At 48.5% G+C, this 17,271-nt stretch overlaps 2 protein-coding genes across 3 annotated transcripts; one reads left to right on the top strand and one right to left on the bottom strand.

Moving 5' to 3' along the window:
* The first annotated feature begins 1,680 nt into the window (after positions 1-1,680).
* Positions 1,681-2,293, top strand: LOC128273294 (probable DNA-directed RNA polymerases I and III subunit RPAC2). Its single transcript, XM_053011232.1, has 3 exons — positions 1,681-1,776; positions 1,842-1,939; positions 2,017-2,293. The coding sequence occupies exons 1-3, from the start codon at positions 1,759-1,761 to the stop codon at positions 2,210-2,212; spliced, it is 312 nt and encodes a 103-aa protein (XP_052867192.1). The 5' UTR covers positions 1,681-1,758; the 3' UTR covers positions 2,213-2,293.
* A 143-nt stretch (positions 2,294-2,436) lies between these two features.
* Positions 2,437-6,391, bottom strand: LOC128272188 (apoptosis inhibitor 5 homolog). Of its 2 annotated transcripts, none has more exons than XM_053009943.1 (9): positions 6,198-6,391; positions 5,941-6,102; positions 5,714-5,866; positions 5,477-5,650; positions 5,198-5,401; positions 4,913-5,113; positions 4,649-4,845; positions 4,388-4,583; positions 2,437-4,306 (listed from the first exon to the last, which is right to left on the bottom strand). In XM_053009943.1, the coding sequence occupies exons 1-9, from the start codon at positions 6,276-6,278 to the stop codon at positions 4,010-4,012; spliced, it is 1,665 nt and encodes a 554-aa protein (XP_052865903.1). In that variant the 5' UTR covers positions 6,279-6,391; the 3' UTR covers positions 2,437-4,009. The 2 variants fall into 2 exon arrangements, with proteins under 2 accessions (XP_052865903.1, XP_052865904.1); XM_053009944.1 differs by having other exon boundaries at positions 2,437-4,288; positions 4,391-4,583.
* Between the last annotated feature and the right edge of the window lie 10,880 nt (positions 6,392-17,271).

Here is a 17,271-nt window from a genome sequence, read left to right as displayed (position 1 = left end):
TCGGCATTAGAGGATTCTGTGTTCCTTCGTGAAGTTCCACCTCAGCATTCTGGGTTTCCAGCTGTCCCCGAACGTTTGAATCGTTAGACTGTTGAATGGCAGACAGATCGATCGTGGGCAATGGTGCCCGTGGGATTTCGTGGACACTTTCGACCGCTACGTTCACGTTCGGAGTGCGATTCAGTAAACTGGCGGTATCGATTCCACGGTGGATGATAATGTCAAAAATATCGAACGCTCTACGCGGTGGCGGAATGAACGCCCTATTGTTCACCAATGGCAAACGAGCGCGATTCACACGGCGTACTCTGCGCCGTCTTGGTGCCGTCGGACGCCCGGTAGCAGAATCCCCGCCGGTCGAGGTAGAAGGCGATAAGCTAATGGCCGGTTGCTGCACCGCTGGAAGATCGACAATAGCGGCGCCAGGAACGGTTTCGTTCTCAGCAAGTGGCCCGATTTCGACCGGGCTCATCCACTCCTCCGGATGTATATCCTGAAAGTTATCCGTCGGTTGCGATACACTGCGGAAGGACGAAAACTGGGCCAATATTAGTTGCACGGTTTGCGGGTCCGACACAGACATCGGTGGTTGCTCGATTCCGGTGGCCATTTCCAGAAACTCCCGCGCACCATCCACCTCCAGGCTTCCAAAATTCTCATCGCTAATTCCCTCTAGGAGCAGCGAGGAAACGGATGGCACGGGCGGAAGGAATGGTTTCTCCACCAACTGGTATGGATCCCGCGGTGGCAATGGTGCTGGTGGTGATGGTGGAAGACTACTGGGGGACGGATTGAGGTCCCATTCCGGAAGGTTTACAGCTGGTTCTGGTATCGCCTCCTCCTCGGGAATGGCTTCCAGGGTAGATGCTGGCAGAGGAGCGGGGCTCGCGACCCTTTCCCTGGTTGCTTCGTCTACACTTTCCGCTGAAGGTGGTCTCGCCGGCCTCGGAACTCTCGGTGCCGGTACCCGGGGAGTTGCTCGAGGCTTTCGTCTTATTTTGGACAGTATTCGCCTGTACTTGGCTGGGGAATCGATACAGAGGGTACATCAATACGAGATGAAGTATGGCAACGGTTCGAGGCTTACCATCCAGTCGGTCGTAGTACGCTTCTAGTTGCGCTTTTTCGCCATGACAGATAAGCTGCAGCCGGTACGGATTGGACTCCGCTTCGTGCAAATCGTTCAGACTGCTAGACCTGGTGCGAAACACAAAGAACGCCTTTTAGTAAAGCGAGTTCCTAGAAAAACACGAAAACCTTGATCACCAAACGATTTTACTTCACGATCTGGTACTCCTCCTCCGTCACCAGGTGCTTTTGTTTTAAGATTGTGCCACATTTTATCAGATACTTCTTCGCAATGATTTCCTTTAGCTCCGCCATGGCGAGTTGCTACGCGCGTCTGTTTTTCGACCGAACGGTATATGCGTAACGGACAATTTTGACTAGCACAAACCGTGCACCCAGAGTCACTAGACAGGGTGTGTGGGTGGGAGTTCAGTACTGTGTGGCGCAAAGACGCATTGGAGCAATCCCAACTTAAAAAACAATCTCATAAATCGCATCAATGAACAAGATTTTTGTTGTCCACAAATAAATGTTTAAAATAAATTCAAATCGCTTGCATCGTTTCAAAAGTTTACCTGGCAACACTGCTCACCCTACTGTCAGTTGTCAGAATGTGGGGTTCAAAGAAACAACAAACACGCGTTGCCGCTGATTTCAAATCTCGTTAAGCCTAGTAAATAATCTTTGAAGATGCCGAAATTAGCAGAGGTATGTTTAATCTTTATGCTTGACGCCCGTGTTACGATAAAATCTCATGTTCTCCTCACTATTAGCTTGCCGGGGATGAGCATTCCGAAAGTTCGCGCACATTTGTCTTCGAAGATGAGGGCCACACGCTGGGAAATGTACTGAAAAGCATCATCTGTAAATAGTAAGTTTACGGCGGTTTCATTGAAAACCTTAATCGACTAAAACGCTCGGTCCAATCACTTCTTCTCTCTCACACAGCCCGGATGTAAACTTTTGCGGCTACACGGTCCCCCACCCGGCAGAAAATAAGATGCACTTTCGGATACAGGCCGCAAAATCGGTTCGAGCCATCGACATTTTACTCCGTGGCTTGCAGGATTTGGAGCGCGTTTGTGACCACACGATCGAAACATTCGAGGCAGCAGTGGCACTACACCGACCGGGATCGGATTGAGACCGCGTGCTCCGGATTGTTGGTCCTGATCAGCAGTTTTGTACATAAAGTGGAACAATAAACTGGCCAACTGGAGGTTTATCGAGGAAGAAAAGAGCTGAAAATGATTTCGGATAAAACAGGAAGAAAACTCTACCAAAAGCTGATACTTTGATCGTTTTAGGAAAAATGTTTATTAATGAATGTTTTTGGGATTAGTTGTTGTCCAGTGTTTTAAGGTTGAAAATCTGTAGAAAGAACAGCAAATTTTCTTTGCAGTTTCGGATGGATGGTGCAAATCAGATTGATTGTGAGCAAGGGAACACATTTGTTTTGCGGTTTGTGCTTGCAAAAATGCAAAACTACATCCTGCCCGGTCGAAGCAACCCGACAAGCGAAACATTCTTCATCTTGAATGTCGCTTCTAGGTTATGGTACTTTCTCGAGGACATTGAAGTTCATAGAGAGAATAGAATAGTTCCACAACGTACTTGCAGAAACGTATAGGAGAAATAATTTATAAGTCGCACCGTTCGAAAACGGGTTGACAGCTAGATTAGGGTACAAAAACCTCTAAAAACAGAAAGTAAAGGAACCAAGCAAACACATTGAAAAGTCTGAAATGTTGTGCATGATTACATAGCTCCTAGATTGCCAAGTAATGTTGCTTGATTACAATTCCCAATTGCTAAGAAACATAAATGAACCACTGAGAAGTGTTCAATACACACCAATCATCGAAGTAAGCTCACAGCTTCGACTGCTGGCAATCGAATCAACTCGCGAACGTTCATGACAGAAACGTGCAAAGATAAAAAAAACACTTCCGGTTCTGTTTGCACCGGAAAATCGTCGGCCGATCGGCACTACACACTTACACGGAGAAACGGAACATGGTTGGCTCACTTTTTGCAAGGTTTTGCAAACGGGCATCATCAATCAGCATTCGAATACGGGATACGGTGGTGGGTGGGGTGTTGCAGGTGGAACTTCGCAGAGTACGGCCATCGATCATCGTCTAACGGAACAATCGGATTCGAGAAGTACGAACAGCGATGATTTTGTTTTGAGGCATGTTGTGATAATAATTTACAAATCGAAAATCATTCGATAGTGGGTTTATGAGAAAATTGACGCAGGAAAGTAGCAACACATCCAAATGGTTCATGAAATACAAAGGAACAAAGCACAGAGGTAAGTCATTGGAAAAAAAACTCTGGTAAAATTACCGAGGAAAGAAAACGAAGAGAAAATTAACGTTTTGAGAATGAATGAAGATAATTCGTTCGATAATTCGTTATGTTTCAAACGTTAAGATGGTTGTGCTATGCAGGAAATGTGACTAAAACTCACAGTTCCTCTTCCACACTGTTAAAAGTGTGATAAAATCGTTCAAGTGCACATTTTATCTTTTTTATTGATAAATGAAAAGAAACAACTGTATAAGCTACGGAACTACGAGCGTAGTGTAGCATTATTTTAAAGTATGAAAGGGATTTAGGACTAACTGGAGAAATTTTAACTGAAATGTAACATTGGAACTTAAACAGTTTCTTTACCTTGCAGCAGCAGTTAACACAAAACTTCCAAGAGAGTACAAAGAGAAACGAATAAAGTTTCCGTCATCTTAAATAAAATCCGTAAGCTGAAATGCGAGCGTCAGTATGCTGGCCAAGTGAAGAGATACGATAATAGGAAAGATAAGAAAGAACTCGGAAATGTGTGCAAAAGATGCAAGGACGGGTGACCAATCAGCTGTTCGTACTCTCAATCCCACTCCGCGACCTCTGTGTAGGATGCTCATGGTCCACCACCATACTAATACTTCCTTTTTCCCACGTTGAAACGGTTGCCACCGCCACCACCACCACCTCGACCACCGCCACCGCCAGATGGACGGCGGCCACTGCCGTTCTTCGACTGATAGTTGCTCTGAATCTTGGCAGAGTACTTGCCCGACGGCGGGGTGTACATTTTCTGTAATCCCGAGCTTTGCTTTGATTGCTTAGCGCTTTTCGGGTCACCACCCGCCGTCGACCCTCCCGAGGCCTTACCATTACTGTCGAAGGTAATGGGCGCATGTCGCTTGCTGCCTGCCTTCGTGTCCTCCTGTTGCTGCAAGACGAAAGAAGCAGATGAGTCATTGCAACCGCATGACCGATGAGACAAGTGCAACCCAGCGTGTGCGTGGCTTACCACTTTCTTTCCCTTCGGTACGACCCAGGACAGTTGGACGTTCGATTTGAAACTGGGCGGCGAGTGGAACAGGTCGCGGATCAGTGTGCTAATGTTGGAAGTGGTCTTGAGGGCCGTAACTTTGATTTGATTCTCGTCCGACTTCATTTCTTCTGTCGTCTTTCCCTTGACCGCTTCCTGCAGCTTTTTGATGTATCTGTAACACCACAAAAGTACAATTAAACAACGTTTTGCAACACTGGGCCTGTTCGCAATACTTACCCTTGAGTACCGCGGGCCAAATATTGCAGCCGTGAGCGGAAATCTTTCAACTTTGCCTGATCGTCCGGGAAGGTAAGGAAGTCGATCGCTTGCTTACCGAGAGTGTGCAGGGCGTACAGTAAACACTCGGCATGAGAGAACTGGAACGATGGTGTGTCATTCAAATCGGCATCCTGTGGCGGTGTCGGCATGTACTCCTGTGTAAGCCAAAAAAGCAAAAGGTCAGACAAAAGACAACCAGCGTGCAAAAGGTGGACCACTCACCAGCAACACGTCGTAGATCGCTTGCACTTTCTCGGTGGCTTTCTCGAGTGTCCCGCAAAAACCGCACATCTCGGCAAACACCTTCAGCAGCCGCAGTTGTGTTTGATGGTGCTCGTCGGTCGCCCCGATCAGACTCCACACGTTCGGTTGCAAGAACTTCTCGCACATAAACTTGACGAATTGGGTTGCTTCCACTTGTGACTGGCCAAAAACAAGAGAACGTAACTCATGGATTCGCGCACGGTGCACCCCGACCAGAAAGGTTGTGATTGGCCAACAACTTACCGAGAAATACGGCAGGGCTTCGGTCGAGCATTGAATAAAACGCTCGACAGTCTCATCGTCGGATGCAAGCACGCCGGGGTCACTTTTGAGGTCGGCCTGTTCGGCTGCAATATTAACGAGCTCCACATGCCCGGGCAACGTTTTGCTTAGCTTCGTTTGGCTGAGAATGGCCATGCACATGTGAAATTCGTCGGCGGTCACATCCTGCAAACGGGCAACGCGAACGATCCAGTTTTGTAGAATGCAACGAGTGAATACGTGGGAAATAAGGTAATTTACCTGTGATATTTTCTTGATTTCAGCAATGATAAAATCTTCGACCAGCTTCGTGATGACTTCGGAGCCCAACTTCATGACCTTGTTATTGACGAACTGAAAGTTACGGAACCGGGTCGTTTCATCACCATCCACTATCTGGCTAAAGATACCGGTAAGCATTCCAACGGCGTCGTACTGTAACGGGAAAGAAGAGGTTACCAAACCGCACCACCATGAGGCATCCGGTGTCGGTCTTACCTTTGCCAGCGTAAGGAGCGATTGGTGAGCTTGCTGCAGCTCGACAGCGTCTTCGGTGACCAGCAGTTGAGCCAAAATGTCCGCAATCCTTGGGGTATGATCGGTGTTTTCCCGACACAACTGGGGCAAATCTTTGATTGCCTGGCGTCGGATCTGCACGCATCGTTTAAAGTCAGTTATAATCGTGGTGCCAGCCATGCCGTTGGCTATGAAAACGATGGGCTTACCTGTGCGTCTTCATCTTCGCACAGATCGAGTTGACTGTTGATGGCCCGCTCGGCCAGACTGGGAAAGTGCTTGAAAAACTTGCCGATGAACTGCGACGCCAGCCGTTTTTCCTTGTCGGAACCCTTCACCGCATCGAGAATCTCCCTGTACTCGGCTTCATGCTGCAAAGAAGCGAACGTATGATGTAAACAAGCGCCGCTTCGGTAGGCCATCTTTGCAGAGCCGGCCACCGCTTTCAGATACCCTCCGCACGCACCTCGGCGATTTTTTCCTTAGCGTCACTCAGTATTTCGTAGTTTTTGTACAGCGTTTCTATCCGATCGCCGGTGCTGCCCATGTTTGCTCACGTTCCCAAGCAAGCTAGCGCTCAAAGATCTTCTGCTTCGCTACTGAATTGATCAGTAAAAGATGCTCAAAATGCTTAAAAACCTAAACTTTATTCACCAACACTGGAATTGAAGAAGAATTAAGACGAATTGAAGCCGTCAATCTGAAAGCCATGCCGCCAGTGCTGCCAGATCGCACCGCGTTCGCCGATGACGTTTCCCAAGGTTGGTACAGTCGAGCTTATCCAGTTTCCAAAGACAGTCATCTAGGTGGCGCTGCTTGTGTTGCTGGCAAAAATAAATTCATATTTTTTGTGAGATGTGGAAATTCGAAATGATTGGTTGTTCTTTGCACCTCGAACCTCATTTTTCTTCCAAGCCCGTGGACATTTTCCACCAACAAATTCGACAGTCTAGGTTCTTGGTTTAATTGATTATGAAAATGCAACCGGTTTGGGAGATGCAAATTCGATATGATGACGCCAGCAATTTTCCGGCGAAAGTGCACCACTTGACGCTTTTCGTAACTTTTCCTTTTGCTCTCACTTTTCACCGCCATTTTTCTCTATCGTTTCATTTTTCATTCTGAGACTGACGTAAATCGGTCGGCGGGGGGGGGATGAAAAGCCCTCCCCAGTTCGGCACTTGATTTCACTGCCACACGGCTCGTAAAAAGTAGATGAAAATTTTATGCTTTTATTTTTATTCCTATATTAATTTACTGTCCAGCGCGGCGGCCAGTTCACAGTGGTCACACGGTGCGCGCAGGGAAGTGGTTTGACTAGGCTCGCGCTGAGGAGCTACCAATAACCACCGTAACCAAGCTGGGCACAGAGATTGCCCACCGGCGGGCGCGGTTCCCTAGAAATAGATATTTCGCTATCATCGCCATTAGCACCGGTTTCGAGCGTTCGAGCAAGCTCCACAAAGCAATAATCATTAGAATAATTCGATGGTTATTGCGAGTATTTGTTGATTAATTTGATTTTTATACACCCGTACGACCATCGATCGATCGTTTGTCACCACCATTGGGCTTGTCCGGGGGGATGGATGGCGCTAGTAATTAATAAACCTCGTCCCGCGATAGCCAATCCGAATCATTGGGCTCGGAATTGTTCTGGGCAGGACCAAGAAACAGGTCAATCGCAATCGAGCCCCTGAGCCACAGGTGATGGGCGATTGTAAAACCATCAAAATCAAAACACCACTTCAATTGCGGAGTGCAAACTGTTGCTGAGCCCCCTTTCTTCGCAGCAGTCGGTTGGTCGGTGGGTCGGACTGTAGTAATTGTGCCCCGGGCTTAAGCCCTGGATTGTCAATTTAAGCCGGGCGAGAAAATTTATGATCCTTTCCCGATTCCCGGCCGCTGGTGCGAGGTGCGAAGGCAATGGGCCAGCCGTTTACATTACCGAACGGTGGACGACGAGCGATAGCAACCGCGGCCTGGCCTGGGCACCGGCCCCGCGAAGGCAGCCCTTTCGTTCCGCCGATGGCCGCATGTGGTTCAACATTTTTCAGCAAACACAAATCAGCCCTTGGCACACACGCCAACCCAAACAGCAATCCAAACAGCAATGGCAAATGGAATGGTTTGCTTTCCACTCCGGCGTGGTGATGATGCTCCATCAGCCCATTCTCTTCTTCGCAGTGTGACCCAGGGAAAGAAGAAGAAGTAGCGTTGTTGTGCCACGAGGTTCACATCAAACGCGGCACATTTCAAAGCTGGCCTCGAAGACGTCAGTCAGCCGGAGAAAGATAAGGCTAAGGCGATGAGTACGACGTATACAACTCGTTCGTTAGTTCGTCTTATTTTTATATTGCTCGCGCGATGACCTAGGACTTTTCCCTATCAAACGAGGCCACATTCGCTTGCGAAAGGATGTAGAATGGGAAAAAGGGATCTGCATCCGGTTTCGTGCGGGCCAAATGTATGGCTTGAAACAATCTTAACCTAAAACAAATTAAATTTTAGCAACTCTAATGACACCGTATCGCAGTGCAGAGCGCAACAAATCTTCCGTTATCTTCGTAACGTACGTGCGTTTCTGCGCACGATCGTGTGTACCGAGCTGATGTGCGCCATTTTGCCGTGCCGCGTGTTTCCGCTGAAAATGGCTGACATCACCGAACAGGTTGGTACCCAAAGGTAGTGCGGCATCTTCGTCGGATCGTCACTTTTCGGATCGATCGGAGCCCCGGGTCTTTCTTTCGTTTTTTTCTGTTTGTCTTGTGTCGGATGGCGGCGTTGCGCGCGTTGTCATAAATTATTTAAAAAGGCAGAAGACGACGGGGAACGAAACAAGGCAACAATTTCCACCCGATCCGGTCCGGTCGATCCGGTGAGTGAAGGAGGAAATTTCTCGTTAATTGGACCGATTGGGCCAATTGAGATGGAAAGCGGACCGACCGAACGAACGAACGTGTCCGAAACGTCCGATCCTGATCGTATCGGGCCGGTGGAATTGGGCTCCGAGAGCACCGGGAAGCGATCGCGCGCGGTGTTCTGGGAACGAATAACGAACGTCTTTGGACCTTCGGAACGGACAGTCCGGGCTTCTGGCCGGCTGACAGCCGGGCTCAATTATCAGGGCTTCACTTTTCTTCTGCGCCGTTTCACGTGTATCGACACGGAACGATCATAAATTCCTTTGGTCGTGTGGTAAGGCTTTATTTTTTCCACCGCTCGGTTCCGCACCGCGCTAGTCAGTGATCCTCGGTTCCCATTTGATGTGGGCCCGCGAGCTGGATGCCACTTTTACACGTTTTGTCACCTGCATGCTTCGTCTGTATTCCATTTCTTCATAACTTGACTTGTGATGTTAATCTTAAATGTCCTTTTTTAATAGTGTAGGGTGGTCATAGAAGAAGCAGTTTTAAATTTTCAAACTTTAGCAAAGTTGAGGCAAATTTAATGCCACGTAAAATATCTATAAAGCGTTCGGTTTCCTAAAGGGAAATAAAAACGATGACCATCAACACAACTCTACTGCAAACTCCATTTACGGTGTGCCGTTCTAAGAATCGTATCGAATTGAAAGATGTTGTAAATTACCAAACGTTTTTATTTCTCTACCTCTACTCTTCCATAGAGCTTTCTGCAGTCGCGAGACAGGTTTCTGCTTCTGTACCGATTGACTACGTTCGGGGCCACTGGAACGCGGGATACCAGGGACGGATCGCCATCGCGATCGAAACATTTATCTGCCATCAACTTTTAATGAAACGTTGACTGAAGCAAACACACCCGGGAACAGCTCTCCCGGAGGCAGCTGGGAAGTAGAAGCAGCAGAGAAAGAACTCTAAATGTGGGATCAAGCTAAAGGCCAGCAATCAGCGACACTAGCAGCAGCAGCAGCAGGAGAAGGATGAAAAACAGCCGATTGACAGTCGTGGTCGGTTCAGGTGTGGAGTCCGAAGGCAGGCAATCGCCGGAATGTAGGAGCGGGTGTATCATAAAATGGAAGCCTTCAAAAATAGCCCGTTCAGGGCAACGGGACGACGGGATGGGACGGGCGGAGAAAACGCTAAAGCAGGACAGACGGGGGAAAAAACCGTCCGCACGGGACAAGCAGACGAAAAACGATCAACCTCCATATTTCTTTTTCCCATTTATGTCTTCATTTGCTCGAGCCGGGCTGCGAAATGGACGGACGGTCCAATCGATGGCCGAATGTCGCTGTTAACATATTCAGCCCCGCCACGGTATCCCTGCTTAATGCTCGTCCACAGCCGGATCGTTGGATCGGCTAAGCGATTAAATCCCCTCGGCCGCCAGTGGCATTGATCGTCGATCCGGGTGCAGGTTGCCTTTGCCGTGAACCGGCCTGGCTTGGTGCGGATTTCCAAATACCATGGCCGTCCGATGGTTGCCGATGGTGCTGCTGCCGATGGTGCTGCTGCTGGGGCTCAGTCCACTCCCTGGGTTGGGGCCTTAATTAACTGAATTCCCGTTTTCTTTTTTCATTCGCCTACGAAGCCGCCGGAACGGAGCGGGCCGGCGAGGGAGAGATTATTGGGAGGGATTGGGAGCAAGGATTTGGGAACACGGCCAGCACGGAAAACGTGTCATCGAGGTATGGTGAAAAAAGGCTTACAGGCATACGATGCACAATTTACGTTTACGATCGGTGCCCAGTTTTCTCTGTCACGCGTTTCAATGTTCAATTTTCCAGCTTAATTCTACTAGCTGGAGGTAACACTTTCCATAACCATGCCCAGGAAATCTCTGTTTCACGTAGATTAGAAATATGAGTAGATATTTCTGTCTACAGGAACAATTAAAGTAAATCTAATTTCTCTTCGAAACCATGTCAGACCGGAAGACTCGGACATCGGTCTTTGTTTATCGGTATCGGTGGTTGAGTCTATATTATGATTTTCATTTTGTGGATTTATTGTTCCGTGTCCGATCGTTTGGAGGACTCCATATCCCAAAAACAGTTATCTTTGACAAACTGGGCAATAACTGTGGCCAACGACAGAACACACTCACAGATTGCTCACAGATTTTCCTGGAGCTTAATCAGAATATGTACCGCTTTCCAGATAGTCCAGGTCTTGCACGAAAAATTTAACCTCCTTCTAGCTTATAATTTCTTACAAAAATAATAGAAGTCTTCAGACCGTGTCCTCCTCACTGGAGTTAGAACGAACGGGAATAAAAGTTGAACTTAGAAAGCATAGTAAAAGTTGGAAATAATTCAAACGGAAACAGTTGACACAAACGAAGCTGCTGCCATTAGCAGTTGATAAATCAATCGTGTTTCGACGATCGAGCCCCGGGCATCCCCGTGATCGACCGTAGCTTGTATTACCGCGATCGTGCACGCGTGCTCGCGTATCGATCGGACATGTTCTCACAAATGATTATATGGCCAACCATACTAATAAAGTAATCAATCACACCTGGCTATTGCCCAATTGAGCATATACCCAGTGATTAGCCTACTGCCAGTTGGCAGCCCGGCCAATGGGGGCGCCAATTGGACGATGTGCAGCGCTGCAGGCGCAACCCACCACCACCAACACGGCCATCCGCTTTACCAACGTCCGGGATTTAAGTGTGATTTTATGGCATTAACTCGCGTTTGTCAACCGCTAAATCGGCTTCCGCAGTGTCCGCCGGCCGAGGAAAATCAAACACTAAAACACAAAACGGTGCCAGAGTGTGAAAATGCACTACTCGGGTGCCACCGCCACCGGTTGTCTAGTTCCAATAGAACCAGACGAGACGGCCAGCCACTTAAGTATAGTGCCAGCCAGCCAGTTTTTATATCGACCGCCGGGGGTGTCGGAGCGTAGATATTGTAAAACAAAAAAAAACAACAACGGAGCAGATCCCACCGAACCAACAAGTGTTATGGTGGAGCAACAAAACTTTAATTTATAAACCACGCATAAACGTTGGCTCGGGCCGGGTGTATTAAATCACAAACGGTACGAGCGACACTCCGCGACCACGACGATCGGGGCGCGCTGCGGGTGGGGAAAATGTAGCGATCGGACTGTTTACAATATGCATGTTGGTATGGATGACTATTGGTGCCATTAGAGCAGCCCCGTCACCCGTACCCCTTTTTCGGTTTGGTGCCGTGCCCCGTTCGAGAATCGTCAAAGGCTGGAGGGCTCGAGGACGATCGAGCGGCAAAAAACACCCGGCACAGAATAGAAGTGGCGTAAGCGGCGGAACTAATTGTTATATGATTATTTGTTTATAAAAGTGTATTGGCTTTCGCTTTCGATGGACCTGATGCTCCCAGCAACTGGGCAGGGCGAAGCGAAAACTCTGAATGATTGTTTTTTGAATGGACTAAACATAAGCTTCCGATGCACTTTTTAATGCACCGCCAACATTGATGGGGGAAAATCCAGGGTGCATTCATATGGTAAGTCCATAACGCGGAGAGATAATTAAAACCAGCGAAGACGGTGAATGGTTGTTTAACTTTGCGAGATAATTGGCCTTGCTCGAAGTCGAGCAGCTAGAGGGCAACCGATACAGTTTGGGGTTCCAAAAACATCTCGGTACTAAAACTTTCCAAAAAATGTGCGAACCAACTGTGGAGGGCAAACGAACGAGTCTGCAAGCTAGGCCCCGTTCCTGAATTAATTCAGCTGCCAAAAACACATCCTTTTGAAGCCGAACGGAACGGTCACGCCACGCACCGGTTCCCTGGCCGCTCGCTGGACGAGCCAACACACAGAAACCAATTCCCTCGAATGGGAAAACAAATTTTTCGAAAACTGAAAAGCGATAGTAAACCTCCACTTTATGGCAGGGCAATTCCGGACCGAACGGTCACTACTTTGTGCGGCAGGCACGAACCGGACCCTGGGACGGATTGTGCCGCGTTGAGAGCCGACACCGACGACGATGGTCAGCCTAAATCGATCGTCGAGCCGCGCGCCGCGCGCCTCTGAAGGCTTCTTCGGCCGAGCGGAGTGGAGAAAACTGTTTGGAAAATTTATTCAACCGGTTCGACCTTTTGCTTTCCCATTTCCGCTCCGCTACGGTCGCTAGCTGGCCGCTTTTCCTCCTCCGCTGGTTGCGAAGGACGCGAGGCGCGGCTACCGTGCTGGCCGACTTGAAAGAGTTCCGGCCGAATCCGAGCGCGGTCCTGGTGTATGGGCCATTGTTGGTCCCGCCAGCACCGAAGGCGTTTCTATGAAAACGATTGTTTGTTTTGGTGCCGACAAAATTCGGCGAATATTGTTTTCGGCAACCTTCGAGAGGCGGTACCGTCGCGCCGCTACGGTCGGAGCACCCCCGGACCGGGGCTACGCAAATAAGATGTTTTCGGGAGCAATAAAAAGGCAAATCTTTTAGCTCCAATAACGGATCACGTAGTGATTGAATCGCTTGGCATGACGAACCGTAAAACTACGAGAATAGCTGCTTGAATTTCTCACATTCCTTAAGTTAAATCAATCGGCCACAGTAATAAGGCCATCGAGAGATAAAAGAAAGAGAGGAAGCGAACAGTAATGTAAGCCATATTCAACTTTGTGTAAAAAGTATGTATTTCAAATTATATGAGGTTCGTGTCAGAAGAATAAGTATTAGAACTCAACTGATAACTTTTTGACTAACGTTTGCTCGTGCATATGTTAGATTCCAAAATATTTCTCAATATTAATGGTACCTTTACGAATATTTTACAGTTTTCCAAAACGATTAGATCCTTTTCAATTTCCAGCAATAAATATCGTATTTTTGGGTCTATACAAAATTCTGAACGAACCTGTTCAATGATCCTTTATTGCAGAACAGAATTCTAACTATACACAACAGGCACGACAGCCTTAGGTGCCTTCAAATAGATTCATCGTTAGTTTATTATCAAGATTGTCATCAGGAACGATTGTTTTTCAGTGACAAAAAACGTGTTGTTCCTCGGAGAACGTTATTATAGGATCTGTATTTTCAATTTCTAGTATGTTTTGGGGGTTTACAATTTTGTACGTTTAATCACTTTAGGGGTTTCAAACTATAGAGCATTCAGATGAGTGATTTCTATGCTCGTGAGGGTTCAGCGCAAGAAAGGAAGGTCGGCCCCGTGAACGGAGGCGCTATCGTAACCCCTAGTTTGGAGGAAAACGAGTGCCAAACGCGCCGTACCAGCTCGGTGGGGACACACACTGCAATCGGTTTTTAACTTGTGCCGCCCCGGTGCCGGTGCGCACATGTAATCAATTGCAGCAGGGGGCCATAAAAGTCTTGAAGTCGGCCATTTTTATTTTCCATTCGCCCTCCGGGTGGGCCCCGTGGTCTCCAACCGTGATCGCGTTCAAGTTTGATTTCGTGCGGGCTCGTGCAACGAAGGCTGTCGACGTCGATGGTTTGGCACTTCAGATTGGCGTCTAATTGACGGCCATGTGGGGCGCCTGCGGCGTGTTGTGAAACAATTATTTCGTCCCCAAGTGCCCACCACCTTTCACTAGAGTGGGCCGCGCCATGGCAAGCCTGCGCCGCCCGCCCGCAGTTCGCTTTCTTTTCGGCAAACTCACCCAGTGAAGGTGTTCCTGCGTCATCGGGCTTCGAGGGTTTCGAAATGACATCGAAAAACATTCAATCGACGCTCGTTGTCGTCATTAACTCAAAAGACTGTCCATTCATCAATCGGCCGCCGTTTGTCATAGCTCCGTAAGTCATCGCTTCCCAATTTTTCCCAGGGAGGACATTTGTCCGAAATTGATTTACATGTTTTTGTGTCGGCTACAAAACAAATCAATAAAAACGCTGGAAGGAAGAAAAAAGTTTATTTTCCACTCCTTTCAGGTCCCTAAAGGTCCCTTTCAGTGATTTGGCACCACGGTGATTTATTTGTTTCTAACAAGCACTTTTCAGGCTACTCCCGCGTCCCGAATTATCCTTTGTTTTTGCCGAACATCTTTATTACATCATAAACGCACGAATCGGAGAAACAACCGGTGCCTGGGTCCTACGAAAGGACCCAAAACTATCGGTACTTGGTCGTAAAGTTTGGGATTCCATGCTATGCTTCTGGGATGGCAGTCGATGAAGTTGTAGTTGTAATATATGTTATGGCCCGTAACTCTGTAAATAGATTTGGACGGAGGAGGGAATAAATTTTTAACATGTTCGGCTTTGTTGACTGATCGTCACTGTGTCGGCTACTGATGCTATAATAGGGGGAGATCACCTATATCGGCGCAAAAGGCTGACAAGCTAGACCCGAGGAATGGCTAAAGGATCACCGCCTAGTTCGAATCCCCAGCCAAGTTTGAAGGAGCAACAAAATGCATCTTGCAGAGCGTTGGACTAGAAATATGTAAATGCCCCGTTCGGGAGACGAACCATAAAGGACATACGATAAAGTCCATTCTTCTTACTCTGTTCTGGTAGCAGGACGATTGCACAGCAGCAACCCAAAGGCCTGACGCTTCAAAGTGCATTACACAGAACCAACATAAAAATCCATCGCAACCGTCTGCGTTCGATTGCTCGGCAGTAAAATGATGCCCATCCATCGATGGCCCATCCGTTCTCCAGTGTGCTTGGGATGATTTAAATTTTACACTCTCTCTATTCAATGGCCATTTTTGTGTGGTCTTTTTACTTTCTTTTCGACCCAAACGTGATGCTGCGAGCATTGTTTAACTCTTGTTGTAAACACATAACAGCACCCGGCCCGTACCTGACCCGCCTAGGGAAGGATATGTTTATTTTTCAAACACCCAAACGAAACCATTCACGTTCGATACGTTGCAATCAAATGAGGCAAAATGCATCCCAAAGCAAGGCAAATAATTGCTTCTCGTTACGTATCACGTGGTGCTGCCGAAGATCGGATCATAAACGGTCACTTTCGGTGCGCACTCTAATGATCACGATCATCTGCGATCTTTTCTTTAGACCAACACTTTTACGATACACCAATTTGAAGATTGCATATGCATTGCCCCTTCCTGGTAGTGATTGTCACTCACGAGCCCGCTTTGACAGGGCTAATTGTCACACAGCCGGGGCTCGTTACAACCTGCCCGATGCAGACAAGTAGAAAAGAAATGCCCACTTTACTATGCCAGTGGCCAACTGGCTGTGCTTTCACAGCGTGATCGTTTTGGGCTGCGTTTTTCCCGCTGTGCCCCGATCATTCGACTGGTAGCCGCTGGTAGCGAGGCCAGGGAAGCCGGTGGAAAAGGGTGTCATAATTCCTTGGCCAGGAAAATATGTCTTTAGGGCCCGCACCGGGAGAAGGGATTACTTTCACCCGGGTTCACGTGCCATTGCCGTTTAGTACATAACCCGTGTGACGGGCCACGAGTGGGGGCATTTTCACGAAACAATTCGCTGATATTGCACAGGCACCATTGTTCCCGGGCAGCACCACAAATCATAACTCCATTAGCTCCCCGAGGGCTTGGCTTTCTCTATCTAACGCTCGCACCCGGTGCTATTTAGGGCGATTATTTACGACCGCAATGGGATGGTCAGTTTGCAAAAACCAAAAAAAAACCTCGATAAGGGAGCCCGATGGCCGCCATCTTTATCAAATCATAGACTACCATGGCCGGGGGCTATAATTTATCTCCCCAATTCCGGTCCCCCAAAAAGAGGGACATTATGTTATTGGGCCACTTCGATAATGAAGCACACAAAAGGACACAGTTTCAGGTAACACAAAAAGACCGACACATCAAACTTGCCAATCACTTCCAGTCAGCCCCTGGCTGGCGTGCGAGGTGGCAAGATGTAATAGCCCTTTCGCGCTTCCGGATTACCCCACCACCACGCCCCACGGCTTCCGATCTCCGATCCGGCTCAGGCCACTCAGGAGTTTTCCACCCGCTTTTCTGTCCAAACGCTACGCCGGTCACGCACCACGGCTGGGGGGGGGGCTTGGTTTTCGCTCTTTCTCCGTTTGGTGCGGGTGCGGGACGCAAGAAATACGATCGCGCGCGCACCCGCGACCCGCAATCGCCATCTTGGCTAATTAAGATAATTAAATTAAAATTTTCAGAAAATAAAAATTACGCTCATAATTTATTGCCCGGCGGCGCGGCCGCCGCGGGTTGTAAATGGAAAAGATGGAAAAACGCAACCGCGTGACCAGCGGGCCGGACCGTTGTTGGGTTGGATGAGTTATGATTGGGTCACACAGCCGGCCGTCGGTGGCGTTTGGGTGAAGGCTCCGGGAAAATGACCCTCGCCTCGCCCAGCCTTGTGCGCCAGGTTATGAGAAACGGTCGTCGGGTTGCGTGGTCGGGTCGGGGTGTTCGTTAATGCGCAAGTTTCCACCAACGGCCAAAGCCGAAAAGCGGAGCTATGTAGTCGCCACCACCGCCACAGCTGCCGCAACCCCTGCGCCATATTTGGGCCACACCACTGCCGCTTGCGTTGGGGCCTCGCGCGGCTGCTGAAGTGAAGGATTCAACTTCGTGACCATTTACATTTTACGATCCGCGCGCGCTAGCCCGGACAGCCTGCGCTTTCGGACTTCCACCGGTAGGTGGAATACTTTTGCACACGAGTGAACA

This window comes from Anopheles cruzii, chromosome 3 (genome assembly GCF_943734635.1).
Source record: "Anopheles cruzii chromosome 3, idAnoCruzAS_RS32_06, whole genome shotgun sequence".
Classification (NCBI taxonomy): Eukaryota; Metazoa; Arthropoda; class Insecta; order Diptera; family Culicidae; genus Anopheles; species Anopheles cruzii.
The sequence above is the reverse complement of the archived record's forward strand: the minus strand, read 5'-3'. Positions and strand labels throughout refer to the sequence as shown.

Excerpts from the sequence above, each read along its gene's own strand:
- LOC128273294 (XM_053011232.1), top strand. Across the intron at positions 1,940-2,016 it reads AAAAGCATCATCTGTAAATA|CCCGGATGTAAACTTTTGCG; the intron begins GTAAGTTTACGG and ends TCTCTCACACAG.
- LOC128272188 (XM_053009943.1), bottom strand. The coding sequence starts at position 6,278 with ATGGGCAGCACCGGCGATCGGATAGAAACGCTGTACAAAAACTACGAA. Across the intron at positions 6,103-6,197 it reads CTAAGGAAAAAATCGCCGAG|CATGAAGCCGAGTACAGGGA; the intron begins GTGCGTGCGGAG and ends GCTTCTTTGCAG. Across the intron at positions 5,114-5,197 it reads AAGCCCTGCCGTATTTCTCG|TCACAAGTGGAAGCAACCCA; the intron begins GTAAGTTGTTGG and ends GTTTTTGGCCAG.